Here is a 23,189-nt window from a genome sequence, read left to right on the forward strand (position 1 = left end):
AAAAAATGGACAACTGTAGAATAAAAGGAGAAACGTAGAAAAAAAATTTGCATAAATAAACTCTAAAAAAAGGTTTGCAAAAATAAAAGCTGAAAAAATATTTGCAAAGATAAACACCTAAAAAATGTTTGCAAAAATTGAAAAAATTCTAAATAGTCAAATATCGCTAACGCAAGCACCACCAAGCGTGCACAAATTTTATCCCCTCCCCCCTTCCCCTCCTGATAAACTTCAATTATGACTTAGTATAGAGGTAATTGACATCCCATCCAAATTTTTTCTATTTGCATCAGCTCCAGCACTTATTAAGTATTCAATTATTTCCCTTTTTTCTGAATAAGCAGCAATATGCAATGCTGTATCACCAAAAGAATCTTCTGCATGTATATCAGCTCCTTGATCTACTAAAAATTTGACAATGTCCAAATATCCCCTATCACATGCATAATGTAGAGCAGTTAATCCACTAGTATTTTTTTTGTTAATTAAAGAAGGATGGTTTTTTAAAGTATTTTTTATTTGTTCTATATTTTCCTCTACGACACCTTGACAAAATATATCACATAGGTTACTACTATTATTATTCATGCAGTCCTCTTGATCATAATTATTATCCTTCAATGGCTTCATTTTACTTATGCTCTTGGTAATATCAAACGTAAAATTATTATTTAAATTTTCTAAAGCATTAGGAAATAGTTTGGTAAAAAATTCGACATATAAAAATTTACAAACTTTTTTATTTACTCCATAACAGTTTTTCCATGCCCTCATTTTTGCACTTTTAACAAATTCGCCATTTTTGCTTTCCTCTAATTTTTCTCCTTTTCTGTTACCGCTGTTGCAGTGGTACCTCCCTCCATGCAAATTACCATTTGTATGGTCACTACCACTAGAATCGCCCTTACCACTTGCATCCCCACTATTACTACACCATTGACTACATTCCTCATTGGTATCATTAATTAACTTTACATCTCCTTCCTTGATTTGTTTATATAACCCATACAAGTACACCCATTCCTCGAATTTCAGTTTGCTTCTATACATTTTAACAGCATTGCAAATTTGGCAAAATTTCTCTTCTAGTTCTTCATCGCTTACATTTACAATTATACTCTTATCTATTACGGGCAAGTCGATCCTTCTATATTTTCTATATATAGCCAATGGCACATTAAGTAACCATGTTTTTATGTAATATAACTTGTTTAATATTATACTTGTGTTTTTATTATAGCCCTTTAATAAGCATAGTATGACCATCGCAAAGGTAACGTTAACAAATAAAAATGACTTGTTTATGTTTTTAAACATATTTTATAGTTGCGATAAAGGGGGTAAGGATATATTGTACACGTTCGTAAACAATTGCTGCCAATACGTGCTCAAGGAAGGGCTTATTCATACGTATGATCTATATGTATATACTTAAAATTTTTTACGAGATGAAAAAAAAAAAAAAAGAAAAAAAAAAATGTCTAATTGAACTTAGCTCTGAATTCATACTTGCTAAATTTTTCAACAGAAATCAATCATTATAACATTACATATGTGTTCATATTTCTGTCCATGCATATGTGGGTTTACGCCTGTGGCTATGCGTGCCATACATACGTATATATGTACATATATTTGTATATATATATATATATATATATATATATATATATGTATATGTATATGTATATGTATATATGTATATATATCTGTATATATATATGTATACTTATTTATTTGAGTAAACGTATAAAGGTTTGTTGTCCTTTTAAATTATTCCTCTCCCGTTATACGAAATTATAGGCAAAACTTTTACTAAATGTAACAAAACCCTTATTATAATTTAAATTTTCTAAATTACAAGTTTATAAAAAGCAATTGTTTTGCATGAGCATCCTTTCAAGGTTATTTTACTGTATTTGTTTTTTATTTTATTTAAATTTCAACTAAAACCATTTCGTAACTTCAAAAAAAAATTATCGCCCGTGCGGTTATATATATATATATATATATATATATATATATATATATATATATATGTAAATGAATGTACTTACATAGTATATATGTATTTATGCATATATTTCTACAGGAAGTTACGTTCCATATGGTGCTACTTCCACCGCTTGAGGAAATTTTTTGCTACTACTAATTTTTATGCTTTTGCTTATTTTACAACATTCCCTCTTCCCTCTTTTTAAACAATGAAAAAAGAAAAAAAAAAAAAAAAAAAAAAAAAGAAAAACGAGAAGAATGAGAAGAATGAGAAAAATTACATGTACATGTACATGTACATGTACATATATTTGTACATAATTTTTTGTATATTCGTTTTGCCTTCACATATTTGCGTAGTATTCCAAATTTTATGTGAGTACAAGTGCAAAGAAAAAAAAATTAAATTATTTCGAAGAAATAAAGTTCGGAAGGTAAAATATGATCCCCGTTGTTCGTTAACTTCTGTTTTTATCTCCTTTTTTGTGTACATAAACGGGGATATACAAATATGTACATATAATTATATACATACAATTATATATATACTCTTATATACATACACTTATATACATGCATACATACGTACATACATAATACAAACATGTATACACATGAGACACCCGTAAGGATGAAAATTAATTCTTTTTTTACATTTACGCATTATACATCAACGCCTCTAAAGTAAAATAAAACAAAGAGAAACAGCATAAACAAAATAAGCAAAATATACAAAATAAACCAAAAAAACAAAGTAAAATAGGATAATTTGTTTCCACTGGTTATATAATAAAAATGCTGGATACGGCAAATATCAGGGTCCACATATATATGCAAAAAAAAAAGAAAGCAAAAACATTAGTTCTATTTGTTTTTTTATTAATATATTTAAATAGTTAAGTGTTTATATATATATATATATAAGTATATGTATATATAAGTATATGTATATATATGTATACGTATATATAAGTATACGTATATATAAGTATACGTATATATAAGTATATTATATATAAGTATATCGTATATATAAGTATAGTATATATAAGTATATGTATATATAAGTATATGTATATATATAAGTATATGTATATATAAGTATATGTATATATAAGTATATGTATATATAAGTATATATAGTATATATATAGTATACGTATATATAAGTATATGTATATATAAGTATATGTATATATAAGTATATGTATATATAAGTATATGTATATATATATTTTTTTTTTTCATTTATTTCTTATTTTTACGTAATTTTTATGTTATCCCCGCATGAAGGACAATTTTACAAATTCTTCGTAGTTACTGAACATACTACTGTAGCTGTCCAGACTTAACTAAATTTTTCGATCGATAAATGAAAATAAAAAACTAACAGTAGAGGTTTTTTTAAAATAAAAAAAGAAAAACGTCTCTGTTACGTAAGACGGATATATGTACGTTCTGTGCTGTAAGAAACGAATGTGCTGCATTGCAATAACTACATACTTACATACGTACGTACATATATACACGTATGTATATATAATTATTTACACATGGAAGAAGGTTAATTCTTCGAGTTCTTTTGTTCCTTCCGCCGTACATAAAAATATATATATATATACATATATATATATACATATATATATATATATATACATCTGTTAAAATTTTGAAACAAAACTCCAAAACAGAATTGCACAAGAAAGGAAATATGGCAAACGAGGACATGGAAGACTCGTCCGCAAGTGAGGACGAAATAAACAAGTTTTTTGCGAATATATCAAACGTAATTGATGAAAAAGATATAATCAAATTAACAAAACAGAAAAAAACGAAAAAAGAAAAAAAATTAGAAAAGAGAAAATATATAAAAGAAAAAAGAAAGAAGAATAGACCAGAAGAAAAAAAAAAAAGACAAAAGAAAAAAAAACAAGAGCTGTTAAAAATATTAAATAATTTAAATGAGGAGGAGAAATTTATATTTTTAAAAGAAAGGAAAATATTGGAACAAACAAAGAAACAAAGAAAAAAAGAATTTCTAAAAAATTCTTTTAATGAAGCATATAAAATTTGTTTTAACTGTTCTTTTATACATTACATGGGAGAAAAAGAAATTTCTAGTTTAGCTAAACAAATATTCTTGTCATATCATTATATGATAAAACATGAAGTACCTGTACACTTTCATTTTTCACACTTAAATAATTCGGACGAATTATTTGTACAACTAAAAAAAAAATATTCATTAAGTAAGTGGATGGTGCAGGTGCATGTACAGGATTTTTGGGAAATTTTTCCGAAAGACAAAATTGTTGTCCTCTCTCCTGATGCGACCGAGGTAGAGTGAAGGATAGAAAAAAAAAAAAAAAAAAAAAAAAAAAAAAAAAAAGCATTAAAATCAACTGCAGTGGACCATAGAATAGTCTTCAGTGCACCTTCAAAAAATTAGCTTATTTATTTTATTCAGCAATACATATTATCCACTTTTTTAGGACCTAACAGAAATAAGGAAGGACCACGTTTACATTATATCAGCCCTGGTGGATAGGAGTGTTTCCAAGGTTTGTGTAGATAAAAAGAAAACATGTAGTTATTACATACGTGTGAATGTGCACACTTGAACAGTTTATACTTGACGTATCATAATGTTCCTTTTTTTATGTATATAATGAAAACAACCATGTAGAAATTATCTAAAACTTTTAAGGTATTTACACCCTCTTTAAAATTTTATTTTAACTACTCCTTTTTTTCTGCTGCTACAGAATTTGTCCTTCTACCAAGCGTCGTTACACGGCCTAGAGACGAGGAAACTACCCTTGGAGGTAAGGTTTAAGGAAAAATAGTTAAATAAAAGAATAAAAATATAAGAGCGCAATAAACAAAAGCATAACAAGTGAACGCAAAATAAATAGAGCAGTTTTCCATTTATATGTAACTGCCCATTAATGTACGATCGTATAACTGTATTTGATATTTTTTGTGTAGATTCTATTTCGCTATACCGTTACGATCGTTATCCCACCGAATTGCAACGTATATGTGTATATTTATATACATATATATATACATATATATATACATATATATATACATATATATATACATATAGTACATGTATTTATTTAATTTTTTTTTCCCCACGCTGCTAGCAATACGTCAAGAAAAAAAAAAGCAACGTGCTTAACGTAAACACAGTTATTGAAATATTAATAAGCTACTTAAAGGACAAAGATTGGCTGAAAGTTTTCGAAAAATGTATTCCACAAAAAAAGGTTATCTCTTTTTGTTATTAGTCCATATGTACAAATGAGGTTTTAAAAAAATAAATATAAAAAATAAGGTAGATAAAGATTATAGCAAACGGAAAAAAAGCGACTGATCATGCAAAAAAGGGTGAAAGATAAGTTAAACAAAAATAAAATAAACTACAGTAAAAATGGTAAAATCATTAAGAGCTTAGCAAAAGCAATTGAAAAATTGCACCCATGGGATTTATACACATACATATATACACATAGATATATGTATACATATATCTATGAGCATGCCGTGGCTAAAGTAGTACTTTTGCCGCATATTTATTTCAGTGTAACGTCATTTTGTATACCAACAAAAGAAAAAAAAAAAAATTATGCACAACGTTCTTCTGTTATTATTTTTTTTTTTTTCAACGAAAAGCACACCTACTTTTTTGTTATGATGATGTTGTGCAATAATATGAACAATGCAAAGGGGAATTCATAGTTATATCTTTTGAATATCTTGCAAATAATACATACATATATATATATATTCATCTTTTTGCTTATTTTATACATATTCTCCATTTTGGGTGTATGTGCATCAGAAAGGTGGTTTCTTAAGTGCAATTTAAAGTGCAATATGTTTTAAATATGCCACTTTTACTCTATTCTGATTTATCTTGCCAATTTTTGAATCATTTTGAACTGTTTTGAACTATTTTAACCATTTTGTTTTATTTTATTTCGCATTATTCTTTAATTTATCCATTTATTTATCCATTTATTTATCCATTTATTTATCCATTTATTTATCCATTTATTTATCCATTTATTTATCCATTTATTTATCCATTTATTTATCCATTTATTTATTCATTTATTTATTAATTTATTTATTAATTTATTTATTTACGTAACTGTTTATTATCTTTTTTTTCGTTTTGCACATTCAACTTATAATATTTTTATGTCTTTTTTAAAATTCTCTTTTCCAATCAAAAATTTTAAAAACAACAGTTACAGTCGAATGGGCAATCTTTTGTGTATCCTCCTCTGCCTGAATAAAATAAATAATTTTTTTTTTTTTTTTTTGTTTTTTTATTTTATAAGTATTAAAAATAACGTTTAATCTGTTTTAAGGATTAAAATGTACAGGGAGCATGTTCGTACATATACATATATATATGTTATATATGCATATATGATACATATACATGTATGTTTATGTTATATATGCATATATGATATATATACATGTATATATATGTTATATATGCATATATGATATATATACATGTATATATATGTATCATATATGCAGGCTCGCGTGGGGGCTCGTGTACAATCAGAAAAATACATGAGAAAACTATGCAAAGTACCCATCTTAAGCTCTTCCATTGAGTAAATGGGCAAACCATCAGGAGTACGTAGTCGTTCTATCGCCTTCTGTTTTAACACTTCTTTACTTTTTTCATTATTCTTTTTTATCCTGGTAACGTGCTTTTTTCCTTCTAAACTATTATTATTATTATTTTTTTTTTTTTTTTTTTTTTTTAATTTCCCCATCCTCTTTAACTTTCTTACAACTATTTTCTTTATCTTTAACATTTATGACGGTACTGAAGATACTCTCTATATTCGATTTGGCTTCTACCATATCTTTTTTACTCTTTTCATGGATTTTTTTTTTTTTTAATATTTTCCTTCTTTCCTTCCTCGATAAAGGTTTTTTCAAATTTTCGTTAACATCAACCATTTTTTTAAAGATGTAGTTTATTTTTATTTATATATAACTGTATGCAACGTATTTCCCAGTGCCACACTAACATACGGTACAGAATATATACGTCAAAGTAATATATTCATAATAATACTTAACATTAATAAACAGTATAATTGTTAAGAAATTTGTTTATTCCACTTATTTCTTTTTGCATTTTTCATTTTGCTTATTTTAATTGCTCATATATTTTTCCATTTATTACGCTCATATTTTTCTATTCATTTTGTTTATATATTTTTTTCCATCTGTTTTGCTTATATATGTTTCTATATATTTTGCCTTTTTTTTTTTTTTTTTTTTTTATTCAATATATAGAGGCAGGCACGTTACATTATTTTAAGTGGTAATAAATTTTTTTTTTTTTTATTTCGTCGTTCCATTTTTTGCTTCGTCATTTTGTATAAATAATAAATTAGCATTTTTTTTATTATTGGTTTTTCTCTTTTCTTAATTATAAATAGTTAGCTTTTTTAAATTCATTCATATTAAAGAAAACGAAGTCAAAGAAGAATAATGATAAATGAAGCAAAAATATGATGATACAAATTAAAGTAAAAATGCAGGTAAAATAAAATAAAATACGTATGAAGGATAAATTCTGTGTAAAATAATGAAACACTCAAATTAAGGAGCATAAAAATTATAGAGACAAAATAGCATGATTAAACAATATTCTAAAATTTAAAAGGATGAAGAGGAAAATACAAAATATGCCATTTTATCATTGTGAACATGATTCAAATACTATCTTTTTCTTTTTTTTTTTCCCGCACAACTTTTTTAATACACATCGGTATTGGCGTTGCTGAACATGAAAAATTAGGAAAGGAATATAAACACAAATGTAATTATGGCCGCGTAAATATGAATTATAAATATATACATACGTATGTAAATATATATATATATATATACGCTATGGGTACATGGATATATGTATATACGCACACATATACGCGCATAGACCTAATTTCCCAAAGTAAATATTCATTTTAAGGGTTTAGGGGGGGGAAAAAAAAAAAAAAAAAAAAAAAAAAAAAGTTAAAAATTTAAAAAAACACAGAACTGATCAGAGTTACTTAGAACATTCATTCTTACTATAAACACGAAAAAATATATTTTTTCTAATTTTTTCTAATTTTTTCTAATTTTTTCTAATTTTTTCTAATTTTTTTTTTTTTTTTTTTTTTTTACCCTTACCACTATAAAATTTTACCTTTTCTCATAAATTACCGTTTACACCATGCCACATATTAATTTTGCACTTTACAGATAAATAAATATAGAACAACATACCAAAATATTCATCTTTTTTAACACCTTTATCATTTTTAACGTTTCTCCAAAGCATCGTACATTTTAGTTATAACATGCAGGCAAAGAAAAACCTAATAACGCTTTACATTCAGATGCTGTGGCTACGTGAACACTCATATCTTTCAACCTTAACTGACTACCCTATTGTCATGTATTCCTCTGTAATAGTAAATCCCTAGCTACATAGTGAAGCAATACTGTTTTCTATTTGTTATTAACTTATTCGTCTGAATAATCTAATTTTTTTTTTTTAATTTAAACATATCTAAGCTATGATAATTGTGACAAATATTACAGATAATATGGTCATGGTCATCCTCCTCCTTCAACTACTTCGATTTCCCCCCCATCCTTTTTCACTTCCCCTTGTTTACTATCAACATTTTCATTTTTTTGTGCATTTTTCATTTCTCTTTCTTTATTCCATCTTTCTATTTTTTCTCTTCTTTCTGTACTGTTTTCACGCCTCGCGTATTTATGACTCCTATCAACATCTTCATCATCATTACTATTACTCCTACTTTTATTTTTACGTTTCGATGAATGATGACCATCTCCATATTTATCCCTTTTGTGCTTTTCTCTACCACTTGCTCTATTCCTATAACTATCATGATATGCATCTTCCGAATCGTCTTTTGTTTTCCTCCTTTTTTTATATTCTGGGAATTTTTTATACATTCGTCTATATAATTTTCTTTTAACACTCCTAGGCACATGTTTGATGTGCATAAAATTACAATATCCTCCACGTCTACATTGCCCATCTACAAATTGCCTACATCTTGCTTCTCTAAAATCAGTTACAGGTGTATATTCAATTTGCAATGGTTTACCAGCATAAAACCTACCATTTAATTCCTTAACAGCCTTTTCTGCATAATCTTCATGAGTATATTTAATATATACATTACCAATAATATGATCACCTATATTATCACATACAACCATATCTTCAATTTCTCCATATTTCATTAATTCTTCAAAAACTTCTTCATAGAATTCTTCAAAATGATCAGCAGCTTTATCTAATACTTCATCATCAACCATTTGCCCTTCTGCAATTGCAACTGCCATAGGTGGATTATCATACATATGCCTTATAACTAACGTCTGAGCACTGTTTGGTTTGTAATGACTTCTACTACATTGATCTCCATGACGACACGCCCCTATTTTCCAAAAAAAAGGACAGTTAACCCTATCTTCCTCCGTTCCAATTATACGAGCCAGGTGTTCCGCCATGTTTATTTCTATTTGTGCTTTACTTATAATTTCGTATTGTAGCAGTTACTAATATAATTATAATAATAATAATAATAATAATAATAATTTACGATTATTGATAGTTTTATTTTTTTTTGCAATTATTGTTAATATGTTTATTTTTTATTATATTTTTATTTATTTTTTCTTTTTTGGCTAGTTAAAAAAAAAAAAAAAAAAAAAGCTAGTTACACTTGTGTTTATGCATTTCCTTTTCCAGTTTACATGTACAAATATAAAAAAATTTATTACATGTTCAAGCAAATTTTACCAAAATTGTGTAACGCGCAACTGTACAAGAACGGTTACACATAAACGAGAACAAGTACACTTGTGCACGTATGCATGTAGGTATATATGTATATGGTATGTATGTGTGCACGTAAGTATGTAAGTGTATATGTAAGTGAATATATATATATATATATATATATATATATATATATATATATATATATCCGTATAACTACGCGGGAACTGCGTATGTAGGCATATATCCCACACAATTTAATAATTTTAACTATTAAATATTAATAAACAATTACAAGTTCGGACAAGAATACAGTTACAGCCCTCGATATAACTTATTAAGTGAATATTGTGAATACTAATTTTTTAATTTATCATATATGCTCTGCTAAAAAAGAAAAAAGAGAACAAATTAATTTCAATGATTACACATGCACATACCTGTATGTGTGTATGTATGCACGTATGTAAGTATGCACTTACGTATATGTATATACCTATATATGCGTGTATATGTATGTTCGCTGAATTTTCCACCTCTTTTTTTTTTAAAAAGTAGCATACATTTTCAAGGCAAAAGAAATATTTCAAATTAAATGAAATCCATTTCACGCTCGAAAATGTACATATAAAATAGGTATATATATGTATACATGTATAGATAAATGAACAAGTTATATTCTACTAATTACGTAAAATGGAGTATATTAAAAACATGCTCATCTAACGAATAACATAAAGGCAAGAATGCGTAAACATGTTGTCATACATTTAATTAATTAGTTAAAAAGTTAATCTGCTACTATGCAAATATGCTAATCTGCTAATATGCTAATATGCTAATCTGCTAATATGCTAATCTGCTAATATGCTAATCTGCTAATATGCTAATCTGCTATTTTGATAATTTTATATTTTGTTAATTTCTTACTCCCCTGACTCGTTAATTTAAATTACAATTAACGTAACCGTGAAATATGCAATTTAGCTTTCTTCTCGCATGATTTACATTTTCCTTTATAACATAATTTTATAAAATAAGAATAATATTCCTAGTATGAACAAAAAAAAAAAAAAAAGGAAGAAAAAGAGGTAAGATGAAAAAAAAAATGCTGGTGCCTCTTCCTTTTAACCGTATATATAATGTTATTCATTGAAAAAAATAAATTTCATAGCATTATTTTGTAAACATTACACCAATGTCCATGTTAAATGTATGATAAAAATATATATTGATTTTCTTTTTTTTCTTTTTATGCAAATTTTTACATAATACGAATTTTACACATGCTTCGTACGTTTACATACGCGTATAACACATGTTTATGATGCTTGTATGCACGTATATATAAGTATTTATATTCATAAATGTATGCATATATTCCCATATATCTATGTAAATATAAATATATATATATATATATATATATATATATATATATATACGTACCTTTTTGTACATTATTTTTAAATTTGTATTCGCATTATGTTTAAAGGAAAAACAATTTCAAGATGAAATACATTGAAACGTTTGCAAGTATATGTAATATACATTTCTATAACAAATGCGTCAAATGAAATGTTTATTGTGAAACCTTTTTAATATTTACCTTATTATACATACTAATTTTGCGTTCTTTTTGTTCCCCTCTTTTTTTTTCTTTTTTTTTTTTTTTTGCTTTCTTTTTGTTCCACTACTTTTTTTTTTTTTTTTTCATTTTTTCGTTGCATTTTATTAAAATTTACCATAAAATTAGAGCAATGACGCATATGTATCATTGAAAGCATTTGAGAAAATATTTAAACCTCTTCGTTTTTGCAGTCTACCCATTTTGTTATTTTTCAAAATATATGTACATGTACTCATAACGTGTATATATGTGCACGTGTGGGGAAAGAAAAACGTTGTTCCTCCTTTAGGTAGACCTCATCATTTCTTCTTAACCGTATTAACCGTATTTGAATAAAATTTACTATTTTGGCAAAATCTCCGTGGATTGTATATAATAACATAAAACGTTGACAAAATTTAAAAGAATATGTTTAATGAAGGTAGTAATAGTAGAAGAATTAACTTGAGTGGAAAAAAGCATGTTATACTGAATAAGGACTCGTTTATTGAAAAAGCTAAAAGGGAGAAAGAAATTTGTCTTACATTAACGAAAAGAAAAAATGCTTTTAAAATTATAAGTAATTATATTTGTTTTAAAAAATGTATTGAGAGTAGAAGAGAAGAAATAAATAATATTCTTCCTAAAAGAATAAATGATATAATATTATTAGAGAAAATAGTATCACCTGCTATTTATAGGAAAGCACTGAGGATATGTTTACATGAATTTTCAGTTCAGTCAACTTTTCTTTTTTCAAAAAAGGATTGTTATAAACATTACAAGGGTATGAAATTTGAAAATACGATATACCCACCAATAAAATGTTTACTCGATGTAATAAAGTTATATAACAAAATAGATCGTTTAGAGGAGGATGAAGATGGTAACATAACCAAGGATGGTACTGCTACTAGCAGTTTCGACGCAAAGGACAGTGGTGAAAGTATATTACGGAGTGATAACCAGATAAGCTGTACACAGGATAAAACAATTTTTCATGATCGTCCACATGTTGATAAGGAAAAATTAGGAAGCAGTATCGAAGTAGTAAAAAACAAATTTTATTACAGACACAAGAAAGAATTGAAAATATTGACAAATCATTTAGACATTTTGTTAGGAAATTATTATGTATATAATGTGAACATATATAGAGAATACCATGAAGGGGTAAGGAGGGAGGAGGAAGACTATTATAAGTCTAGTAGTGTAAATAGTAGTGGTAGAAGAGGCGTACAATTCGAAAAAAGTACGGACGAACTGAGCAGTAGTATGCTACACTTGTATTATTTGTATAATTTTATTTTGAATAATTTGTTCATTGAAGAGTTGGAGGTGAAAATAAGGCATTACGAGAATAACAGAAATGGGGAAAACTGCAAATATGACGAAAATTGCAAATATGACGAAAACTGCAAAAATTGCAATTACAAATTAGCCGCGTCGCTCAAGAAAATTAGTGATTACATAATTTTAACTATGAATGGACTGACTACCATCATAAAGAAAATACTTCAATCATATGGGGATAAAAACGTTGACATGCATTATGCATCATCAAAGTTAATAATGTATGTCTGTGATATGATATATGTATATTTTTATATATTAAAAATAAAGGGAAAAGATTTAAAGAGTGGTCAGGTAACAGAGCTGAAGCAGAAAATTAACGTGCTACTAAATTTTGTGCTTGTTCATGTGGGGCAAACGATGGGCCACACCAACGGAAGTGAATACGACAATAAAAAAGACAACAAAAGCGATAACAAAAGCGATAACAAAAGCGATAACAAAAGCGATAACAAAAGCGATAACAAAAGCGATAACAAAAGCGATAACAAAAGCAATAACAAAAGCGATAACAAAAACGATAACAAAAGCGATAACAAAAGCGATAACAAAAACGATAACAAAAGCGATAACAAAAACGATAACAAAAACGATAACAAAAACGATAACAAAAACAATAACGATAGTAATAGTAATTATAATAATAATTACTACCATGGAAGTTCTTTCCATGGTAGTTTCTTTCATCGCAGTTCTCGCCGTCGCAGTTGTGCTGGCAATAACTACCATCTTTTTATTTCTTTCTTTAAATATAATATTTTCGAATTATTCACAAGTACCGTCGATGTAAAGGATGAATTGAAACTACTGAAAAGGATACTACTAATAATAATTAACAATACCTACAAAGATGTGGATGCAATGAGAAAGTATGTGTACAACTGTGACAACAATACAATTAACTCTATTCATAACAAATCCTATATATATAATCAACATTCATTTGATTCATATCATATTTCTGGAATCAATTTATTTAAAAATCTACTATTATTTGCTCAGTGCAATAGGAAATTCTTAGACCATAATATTTTTGATTTACTTCTAGAGGCATATTTATTTTTGCCCCTTAAGTATCATCCGTATATTTACCAGGTCACTGTAATTGAAGGTAACAAAGAGAAATGGTTGGGATTAGCTGGAAATAATCTGATCAACGATTCTACAAAATTCAAGAATAATGTGAATGGAAATCAAAGGGGTAGAGAAGCGTCATTACTTGAGGAACCTTCACCAGAGCTGAAGGCGGAATGGGAAAGGCCGCAGGAGGAGGAACCGAATAAGTCGTTGCAATCGAGTCCGGGCGAAAATAAAAATACTTTTAGCACTTATCAAGCATATATGAAGAAATTACAAATGGGTTATTATTATAGCAAGGATATAATCGATTCGCTGCTGTACATATGCAGTAAGTGTGGTTTTATCAAATTAGACACCTTGCTTTTTGTTTTGCTTCCTTTTAGAAGCTTACATATAAATATATATAAAACATATAAAAATTACTACGACTATATTAAAAATGTGAGCAGCAGTGCTGAGGAGGTAATAAATGGAAAGTATGACAGTGTAAGCAGTAGAAAAAAGGAAGAACTACGCGGGTATCTTGGATCCAAGGGTAACCACGAGAAGGAGCGCATCATAAACAGGGCTGGAGGCCATGGTAATAGCCGCCATGGTAGTAGCTTCCACGATGGTAGCCTTCACGGCAGTAGCGGCCATAATACGAACCACCGTAGTAGCAGCAGTCATTATAAGCATGTTTTAAATTTTTCGAAGGGAGCGCAGGAGAAGGACCCCATTGGGGGAATGGCTTTGCAAAGAGTCCAGAGAAATTGCCTTTTTAGCTTAAACAACTTAGTAAGTGTAAAAGAAGAAAAGGAAAAAGGATATGATATGATAAACAATGACATATTATTGAGGGTGAAAAAAATATTGGTAATGCATCATATCCCTATTTATTTAATAAAAATAATATATCTCTTTTGGTTTTACACATGTAAATGCAACGATACCATGTTTTTTAAAAATTTGGTGTTTTTTCCATATTTTGACAATACAGCTTTATCTATTTATGTTTCTTCCTTTTGTTTTCTTTTTCATTATTATATTATAATTAATATGTACAATAAACTAATTGACATAAAGAGTTACAGACTTAGTAATCATTTTATGAAGCATGCATGTTTTAAAAAGGTATGCAGTCTCTTAGTGTTATCCTTGTGTGTTATTTTAAAGGTGTCAATAAATGCAATTAATTTTGAAATAATGTATAGATTATCAGATGAAGGAAGAAAAAGGATAGAGGAACTCATCGAAGGCATTGCGGATGAGGATATATATAATGATGAGGATGAGGAGTACGAAAAGGAGTTTAACAGAAAAGAGGAAGACGATGTACTATACGGGGGAGATGTAATACACGTGGAAGATATGGAAAAAATAAAAGGAAAAAAGGGACAAAATGAGGATATTTTCTATGGAGAGAAAAACCGGTTTAACGACACCCTCATATTGAATTTTCAAATATTGCATGTATCTTTGGGGGATGAAGAAAAGGTCGAAGATGATAAATGCAGATGTGGCAAAAGTTTTGTGAGAAAGGAGGTAGAAGAAGGGACAAGTAAAAATGAAGTTCAGACGGAGCATAAAAAAAAAAAAATTTATGAAAATTTTGGTAAAAATGTGGTACAAGAAGAGGTAAAGAATGAAGGTGTAGATTATACGAGAAGTCTAGGTGCCAACATTGTGTTAGGTAACGATGATGATGATTCGTTTGATATGTATGTTAGTAGTCTCCCCCAATGTGACTTGTTAAAAATACTGGAGTCGTTAGATAGATTAAGGAAGTATGAATGCACTTGCAATGAAAGGGATTGCTACTGTTATGTTAGTGGTAGTGATGGTGGTGATGACAGTGGCTATGGATGGGGAAGACTATGCACAGACTGCAGTATGAGGGAGTTCATACGGAGGAGTAGTAGAAACAGTAAATGCGTTAATTATGCGAATGATGGTATTAACAGCAGCATTGTAGGAAGCGGGTATGGCTGTGGTAGTATTAGCGGAAGTGGTAAGGGAAGCGCTTTGGGGTCTCAAGGGAGAAACGTTGAGGACTCGTCATACACGTCAACGATGATCACGTACTATCTGTACAAGAGTGATAGGAAGGGGCTGAGCTACATTTTGCCGCTGTTGTTGAAAAAGCTATACAAGATAAATAGCTATATAGATTTGTTTGAAGAAGATTTTTTCGTTATAAAGGAAACATTTAATTTATTAAAAAACCGCTTCAACATTTTAGGTGAGTGTAATAACTTAAATTACAATAGTAGTAGTTATAATGAAGAATCCCATTTATTTATAGAAAAGAATGATATATATTTAAATAATAATATAAAGCATGTGAATGTTTTGGCAAATTATTTATTGCGACATGCACCTTTTACCTTACCATTTAGTGATAGAATACTTTTATTTTATCATTTCCGTAATAAGAGTAAAGAGAATATAAGAGACGATCAACGTTTTAATTTTATAGAGGCAAAACATCATTTAATAAGACGAGGAAATATTATGGAAGATGCTTTTATAATACTACATAAACTCGATTCAACACAATTAAAACAAAATATTAGAATAGCTTTTATTGATAAAAATGGTAATGAAGAAACAGGAATAGATGGAGGTGGATTATTCAAAGAATTTATTATTTTATTATGTAGGGAAATATTTCATCCTAATTTTATTTTATTCCAAAATTTGCAAAAAAATAATACATTATTTCCAAAAACTTATGAACAGAACGACAACTTAACTTTGTATGAGTTTGCTGGTAGAGTAGTAGGCAAAGCTATATATGAAAGAATATTAATAGAAACCATTTTTAATAATGTCTTTTTAAATCTATTACTTTTTGACGATATTGATATAAATGATATATTCTTTATTGATGAAAATATCTTTAATAGTTTATTATATATTCAGAATACTAATAATGTCGAAAATTTATCTTTAACCTTTTGTACCTATGAGAAAAAAAGCCCTGATGTAGGTACTATAAAGCAGTATGAAGACATAAAGAATTTTTTCTATATTTTAAGCAAAAATGTTTTGAATAATACTTTTCCTAATAATACTTCTGGAATAGTTGGTACCTCTAGTACTAGCAGAAGTGATATGGAGCCCTTTTTTTTCCCACAAAGTGGACCTTATCCTCATGGGAACATAAACAATTTCTTCAGCATCATCGATAACTTAGATGCCCTCATAAATACTTTGGATAGGAATTTGTCCTCTATTTCAAGAAACGTTATGCAGATGGGTCGTTTGAGCAGGAATACCGATTTGAGCGACCATAGCAGTTTTGACAATTTTGGCAGTTTTAACGGTCCTAGGGGCCATAGTGCCATCCATAGAGTGGATATAACGAGAAATGACGTAAGTAGTAATGTACCTTTGTCTGTAGGTAGGGAAGACGAGAGGGTTTCATACAGCCAGTCCAGTCTGAACGGTAGAGTTGATCCTGTTTCGAGTGAAAATGTGGAAAACCAAAGTAGCGAAAACGAAAATACAAATGATCAATTTTTACAGAAGGAGGACTTTGAATGTATTGAACTAATTCCAAATGGTCGAAATATAATAGTGAATGATGAAAATAAAAAATTATATATAAAATTATATATTAATTATAAATATAATAAATTAATAAAGAAAAAAACGGAGTATTTTTTAAAAGGTTTATCACAATTAATACCAACGAAATGGCTTAAACTTTTTAATGCTCAAGAGTTGAAGACACTAATTTCTGGTAATGATAAATGTTTTGATGTAGATGATTTAAGAAAGAATGTTGTTTATGGTGGTGGGTACAGTGAGACTAGTAGAACAGTTATTAATTTATTTGAAATATTAAAAAGGTTTACACCAAAAGAGAAGAGTCTTTTTCTTATGTTTGTAACAAGTTGTTCAAGATCTCCTCTACTAGGTTTTCAAGAATTATATCCAAAATTTTGTATTTACAGAGTAGTAGATTATACTAGACTACCCACTGCATCAACATGTGTCAATTTGTTGAAACTGCCTGATTATTCATCATGCGAAGTTTTGTATAAAAATTTGGTAACGGCAATAAATGGTACGCAGGGCTTTGACTTGAGCTAACACATTGCCAGCTCCCTTTTCGAAGATACGCATGGACATATATGCGTATGGGTATGTGTATGTTTGTGTGTAGATCTGGTTCGTATTGTCGCAGAATAGTCATATTTTTAAAAACACCGTCAAAACTGTATTTTATTTTGTTTAATTATTTTTTTCATTTTTTTCGGTTATCTGGGTACCCTTGCACCGCTTCTTACGTTTTTGATTTGCGAAATGTTGTTGCACCGTTTCTCTTAAGAGCTTGGTTTAAATAGCTGGCATTGCAAGATTATATACAGGGGACTATGAACAGATCTACGAACATTCAAACAAATACATAAACACGTGTACCTTATCGATTCATTAATATTTCTGGATTGCATTTAATTAGTACGCTCTCCAATATGTAGTTTTTTTTTTTTTTTTTTGTCTACGCCTCAGCATTAGTGTAAAAAGGAGTGCACACATACCCATGCGTATGTGGACATATGCTTACACATATATATATATATATATATATATATATATATATGCTCTTATGGGGAATGGATTTTATTATATTATTTTTTTTTTTTTGTTTATTTCAATGATTCAGGCATATATATCTATATTTATTCATGTCGCATGTTTTGTTCCATAGCATATTGTGCTAATTTACTTTTTTTTTTTTTTTTTTCTAAATTTTAAAATGAATTAAAGAAGTATAAAAGTAAAAAGTATAATTTAAACGCAGTTTAAGCACTATATAAACATGCAATAACCCCACGGTTCCCACAAAAATGAGTTTTACCTATGAGTGTAGCATAGGTGTAGTTATGCACAATTGCACGTGAGGTATTTTCCCAAAAGTACATCGTACTTTGAAGAGGATTTTTAAAATAAAGCATTCTTATATACACAAATAGTAAAATATTTTAGAACAATAAATGATCTGTTACAGACGTAAATCTTTTTTTTGAATGTAAATATAACGAAAACGAAATGAGTAGTTGTACGGCTGCTGTATGTAAGGTTCATAGCGACGTACGTGCATCATGCGCACGTTTTTATGGGGAAATTTACGCAGACTTTTTTGTTTATGTGGAAAGTATATGTGTATAGAAGTATTAATACATATATGTATGTATTCACACGTATGTACATGTATATACAAGTGTGCACATTTATTTATATGTAGACATATGTATGTGTATATTTTATACATAACATATATATCCATAGCAAATCATAGCAAATATAAAATTATTTGCATCTCTCTATACTGCTTGCTTAATATTGCACACTCGCCATTACAAATACATTCCTTTCTATTTGATGTCATATTTTAAAACCCACAATATGAATAATACAAGATTATTATTGTACATTATAAATAACATGTAAAAAATTAACGAATTTTCTTGAATATGTGTTTTGTTCGTAAATTATTTTAACGCTGTAATATGCACACAAAAAGCTATACGTTGGAATTTTTTTTTTTTTTTTGGCATATTATTTGGTTAAAAAAAAAAAAAAAAAAAAAAGTTGTTCACTTGGGCATCTATTAATACCTATTTCGCTTCACATTTTACAGTTTACAATTTTCAATTTACATTATACAGTTTACATTTTTCAAATTTACGTTTTGCAGTTTACATTTTTCAAACTTATGTTTTGCAGTTTACATTTTTCAAACTTATGTTTTGCAATTTACATTTTTCAAACTTACGTTTTGCAGTATACATTTCGCGTTTATTTTATTTTAATTTTTTTTTTTTTTCGCTTTTTTTGGTTTCCTCGTAAACTCTCCTTTTAATAAGAATAATTGTAAATTTTAATATTTACCCAGTGATGTTTTGACAATTTGGGCTTTGTTGAGAATGCGCTCTCATGGCAAATGACTACCGCATGGGAAGGTAAAATAAAACGCACGCTTGTTTTACCTGTTCTCTTCTTAAGTAATACGCGTACAGATGCATATTATGCGTGTATTTTATGCTTTGTTCGAATGTATTTTATTTTTTAATCTATTATATTACCGCTTTTTTTTTTTTCTTTTTTTTTTTTTTTTTCCCCCATTTTTCACTTTTCGATCCACCATCCCCCTTGTATAGCACACTCGGAAAATATATGACGCATAGAATAAATTTGTCCAAAACGATGTGGCAATTAGTTTTTCGTTAAAAGTGTTTTCATTTTCTTTTCATATAAGAATAAGTTTGATAAATTGTCCTAGTCCTTAGTCTAGTATAGCACTAGAGAGGAAAGCCAGCCGACTGTGCGTTTATTCGAACACTCGAAGAAGTACAGCGTAAGTTGCTCTTACGTAACAGACACAGTGGTAGCCACGCTCACGTAAGAATAACAGCTGAAGCTGCTCACACGTAGCAATAACAGCTGAAGCTGCTCACACGTAGCAATAACAGCTGAAGCTGCTCACACGTAGCAATAACAGCTGAAACTGCTCACACGTAGCAGTAACATCTGAAGCTGCTCAAACGTAGCAATAACAGCTGAAGCTGCTATTACCTCCATCGGAAGTACCATACATATGCAGTTATATGCAGTCTAGGGAGCATGGTAGTTTCCCAGCTGTACATCCTATCCCCCAGAGGGGATACAATTATCAGTCGTGACTTCAGAGGGGATATATCGAAAGGTAGTGCTGAGTTATTTTTTAGAAATGTAAAATTGCACAAAGGGGATGCTCCACCTTTGTTTTATTTGAATGGAATAAATTTCATCTATTTAAAAAGTAATAGTCTTTATTTCGTTTTAACATCTTTATTTAATGTATCACCAAGTTACTTAGTCGAACTACTAAATAGATTATTAAAAGTATTTAAAGATTTTTGTGGTCAAATTAATGAAGAAATAATTAGAGCAAATTTTATATTAATATATGAAATAATAGATGAAGTAATAGATTATGGATATATTCAAAATAGTAATACAGAATATATAAGAAATTTAATACATAATGAAATAGCCGCTAGCAGTAGAAGTAGCAATAATAATAATATGAATAAGAAATTTGCTCATTTATCCAACTTTTCAATTAAACATTCAAATACTTTACCATCTAATGCTTCTCAAAAACCTATTCAAATAAATGATAAAAAAAATGAAATTTTTATTGATATTGTGGAAAAGATTAATTTAATTATGAATAGTAAAGGTGAAATTATTTACTCTTATGTGGATGGAGTAATACAGATAAAGTCCTATTTACTTGGAAATCCATATATAAAAATTGCTTTAAATGATGACTTGTACATAAAAAATATTCATAATGACAATTCTAATAATATTATTATTGATGACTGTAATTTTAATCATTTAGTTAATTTATCCCAATTTGAAAGGGAAAAGATACTCTCTTTGTACCAACCAGATGGGGAATGCGTTCTTATGAACTACAGGATTAACAACAACTTCAAGGCCCCCTTTCGAGTCTTTGCCAGCCTTGTCTACAATCCCACACACACGGTAATCATTGCAAGAGAGATAGGATACCCGTTCTCTTTTCATGTGTACACACATACATGCGTACTTACGGATGCTTCGTAACGGCGTGCAAACGATGTATCACTTCTGTGTTTACTTATACGTTACTGATTCTTTGCGTATGTGTAAACACTGTTTGTTCAGCTCCTTTCTACTAATTCCCATACACTCCTTGCTAACCGCTTCTCAGGTAGAGCTCTGCATTCGAATAAGGCTTGACATCCCAGCTCAGTACACGTGCACAAACGTGTTTGTTAACTGTAACCTGTGCAAACACATAAGTAACGTGCACCTGGATCTGAACTCCAACTCGGACCTTTTTTCCGCTCACTACATATCAAACGAACACAAACTTCTATGGACAATAAAGAAGTTCAAGGTAAAATTTTTTTTTTTTTTTTTTTTGCATGTGTATTGAGCTAGATAAAGCAGTACACGGGTACAAGTGCATAATTAAAGGAGGTTTCCTTATTACAAATCGGTATATTAGTTCATTGTCTTTTTTTTTTTTTTTTTTGAGTTTATATGTTTTTGTATATTTTTTGGTTATTGTACATTTTATTTACACTTTTTTTTTTTCTTTTTTCCCGTATCTGTAGGGGGAAAACGAGTATAGTATACGATCGAAAATAACATTGAACACAAATTATGTTTACTCTAGACGTGATTTCGGACCCATATATATTCTTTTTGAAATTCCCATGTTCAATTTATCAAAACTAAGAATAAAATATTTACGTATCATTGAAAATTATAAGTCGTGTAATACACACAGGTGGGTTCGCTACATCACTCAGTCGTCTTCATACGTGTATAGATTGAATTGAAGGAAAAAAAAAAATAAATAACAAGATATGATCATCTCAGCCAAGTTACTACATTGGTAAGAAGTTTTATCAGTGGTTATAAATGGGGGAGATGGAGGGGGATGTTTTTCCACTTGAAGAAAGTTAGTAGATCCCTATGAATGACCACTTATGTATAATTATAAAGGTATGAACATGTATATGTGTACGAACGTTTGTGTGTTATCAGAAGAAGGAAAAAAAATTGCTCACATTAATTTTTCTGCAAAGTAGCAATATTTTTTAGGAAGCTGTGGAGGCATAAAATATACTTCATATGGTGGCTGCACATTTACGGTTCTTTTTGAAATGATAGCTGTTTCTTTTTCATTTACACTCGTACGAATGAATAATGGCATGTACGTGTAAACATGCATTGACATGCATGATGTGCATAAATGATTAAGTGAAGAAATGCGTACATTTGCGCGTATGTACGTGCTTGAATATCATGCAGGATGATCCAAGCTTCGCACCCTCGTGCGCTTTATATAGCGTTACCATTTTTGCCATTATACCTTTATTTTTATATTTTTACAATCGTCAACTTATGCACTCTTGCAGTTGTCCATTCTTTTATTTTTTTAGCTTTTTAACCCATTTTCCTGTGGTAATTGGCCATTATCATGGCTTGTAAAATTATATGAAAAATTTTTATGCAAATATTCACAAGGATATATAATATATGTACATATAAGCTCAGTTCACAAATAAGAGCCAAACATAAATTGGCTAACAAAATTGCTTATGCACGTACACACATATTTGCAAGAACGTATTTAATTTTTATGTAATAACGAACGCATGCAAATACGCGCCTCTGCAAACGGGGCAAAAAAACAAAAACAGGGATGTCGGTTCTCAACGGTGCTGATAAGAGGGGACACAAATGTTTATGTTA

General features: G+C 28.9%; 6 protein-coding genes across 6 annotated transcripts; 3 read left to right on the forward strand and 3 right to left on the reverse strand.

Moving 5' to 3' along the window:
• Positions 1-231: 231 nt before the first annotated feature.
• On the reverse strand, positions 232-1,317 carry PmUG01_09028300 (acyl-CoA-binding protein, putative; the record flags this gene model as incomplete). The annotated part of the gene is made up of 1 exon (XM_029004971.1): positions 232-1,317. The coding sequence occupies one exon, from the start codon at positions 1,315-1,317 to the stop codon at positions 232-234; it is 1,086 nt and encodes a 361-aa protein (XP_028861607.1).
• Positions 1,318-3,706: 2,389 nt separating this feature from the next.
• Positions 3,707-5,291, forward strand: PmUG01_09028400 (tRNA m(1)G methyltransferase, putative; the record flags this gene model as incomplete). Its single annotated transcript, XM_029004972.1, has 4 exons — positions 3,707-4,333; positions 4,488-4,556; positions 4,761-4,820; positions 5,148-5,291. The coding sequence occupies 4 exons, from the start codon at positions 3,707-3,709 to the stop codon at positions 5,289-5,291; spliced, it is 900 nt and encodes a 299-aa protein (XP_028861608.1).
• A 925-nt stretch (positions 5,292-6,216) lies between these two features.
• Positions 6,217-6,996, reverse strand: PmUG01_09028500 (conserved protein, unknown function; the record flags this gene model as incomplete). Its single annotated transcript, XM_029004973.1, is given in 3 exon segments — positions 6,217-6,297; positions 6,621-6,782; positions 6,796-6,996. 3 exon segments carry the CDS (start codon positions 6,994-6,996, stop codon positions 6,217-6,219), a joined length of 444 nt encoding a protein of 147 aa, XP_028861609.1.
• A 1,656-nt stretch (positions 6,997-8,652) lies between these two features.
• Positions 8,653-9,585, reverse strand: U2AF1 (splicing factor U2AF small subunit, putative; the record flags this gene model as incomplete). Its single annotated transcript, XM_029004974.1, has 1 exon — positions 8,653-9,585. The coding sequence occupies one exon, from the start codon at positions 9,583-9,585 to the stop codon at positions 8,653-8,655; it is 933 nt and encodes a 310-aa protein (XP_028861610.1).
• A 2,309-nt stretch (positions 9,586-11,894) lies between these two features.
• On the forward strand, positions 11,895-17,978 carry PmUG01_09028700 (ubiquitin-protein ligase, putative; the record flags this gene model as incomplete). The annotated part of the gene is made up of 1 exon (XM_029004975.1): positions 11,895-17,978. One exon carries the CDS (start codon positions 11,895-11,897, stop codon positions 17,976-17,978), a length of 6,084 nt encoding a protein of 2,027 aa, XP_028861611.1.
• A 2,535-nt stretch (positions 17,979-20,513) lies between these two features.
• PmUG01_09028800 (AP-4 complex subunit mu, putative) lies at positions 20,514-22,270 on the forward strand (the record flags this gene model as incomplete). The annotated part of the gene is made up of 3 exons (XM_029004976.1): positions 20,514-21,425; positions 21,634-21,822; positions 22,043-22,270. The coding sequence occupies 3 exons, from the start codon at positions 20,514-20,516 to the stop codon at positions 22,268-22,270; spliced, it is 1,329 nt and encodes a 442-aa protein (XP_028861612.1).
• Positions 22,271-23,189: the final 919 nt, after the last annotated feature.

This window comes from Plasmodium malariae, assembly GCF_900090045.1.
Source record: "Plasmodium malariae genome assembly, chromosome: 9".
Classification (NCBI taxonomy): Eukaryota; Apicomplexa; class Aconoidasida; order Haemosporida; family Plasmodiidae; genus Plasmodium; species Plasmodium malariae.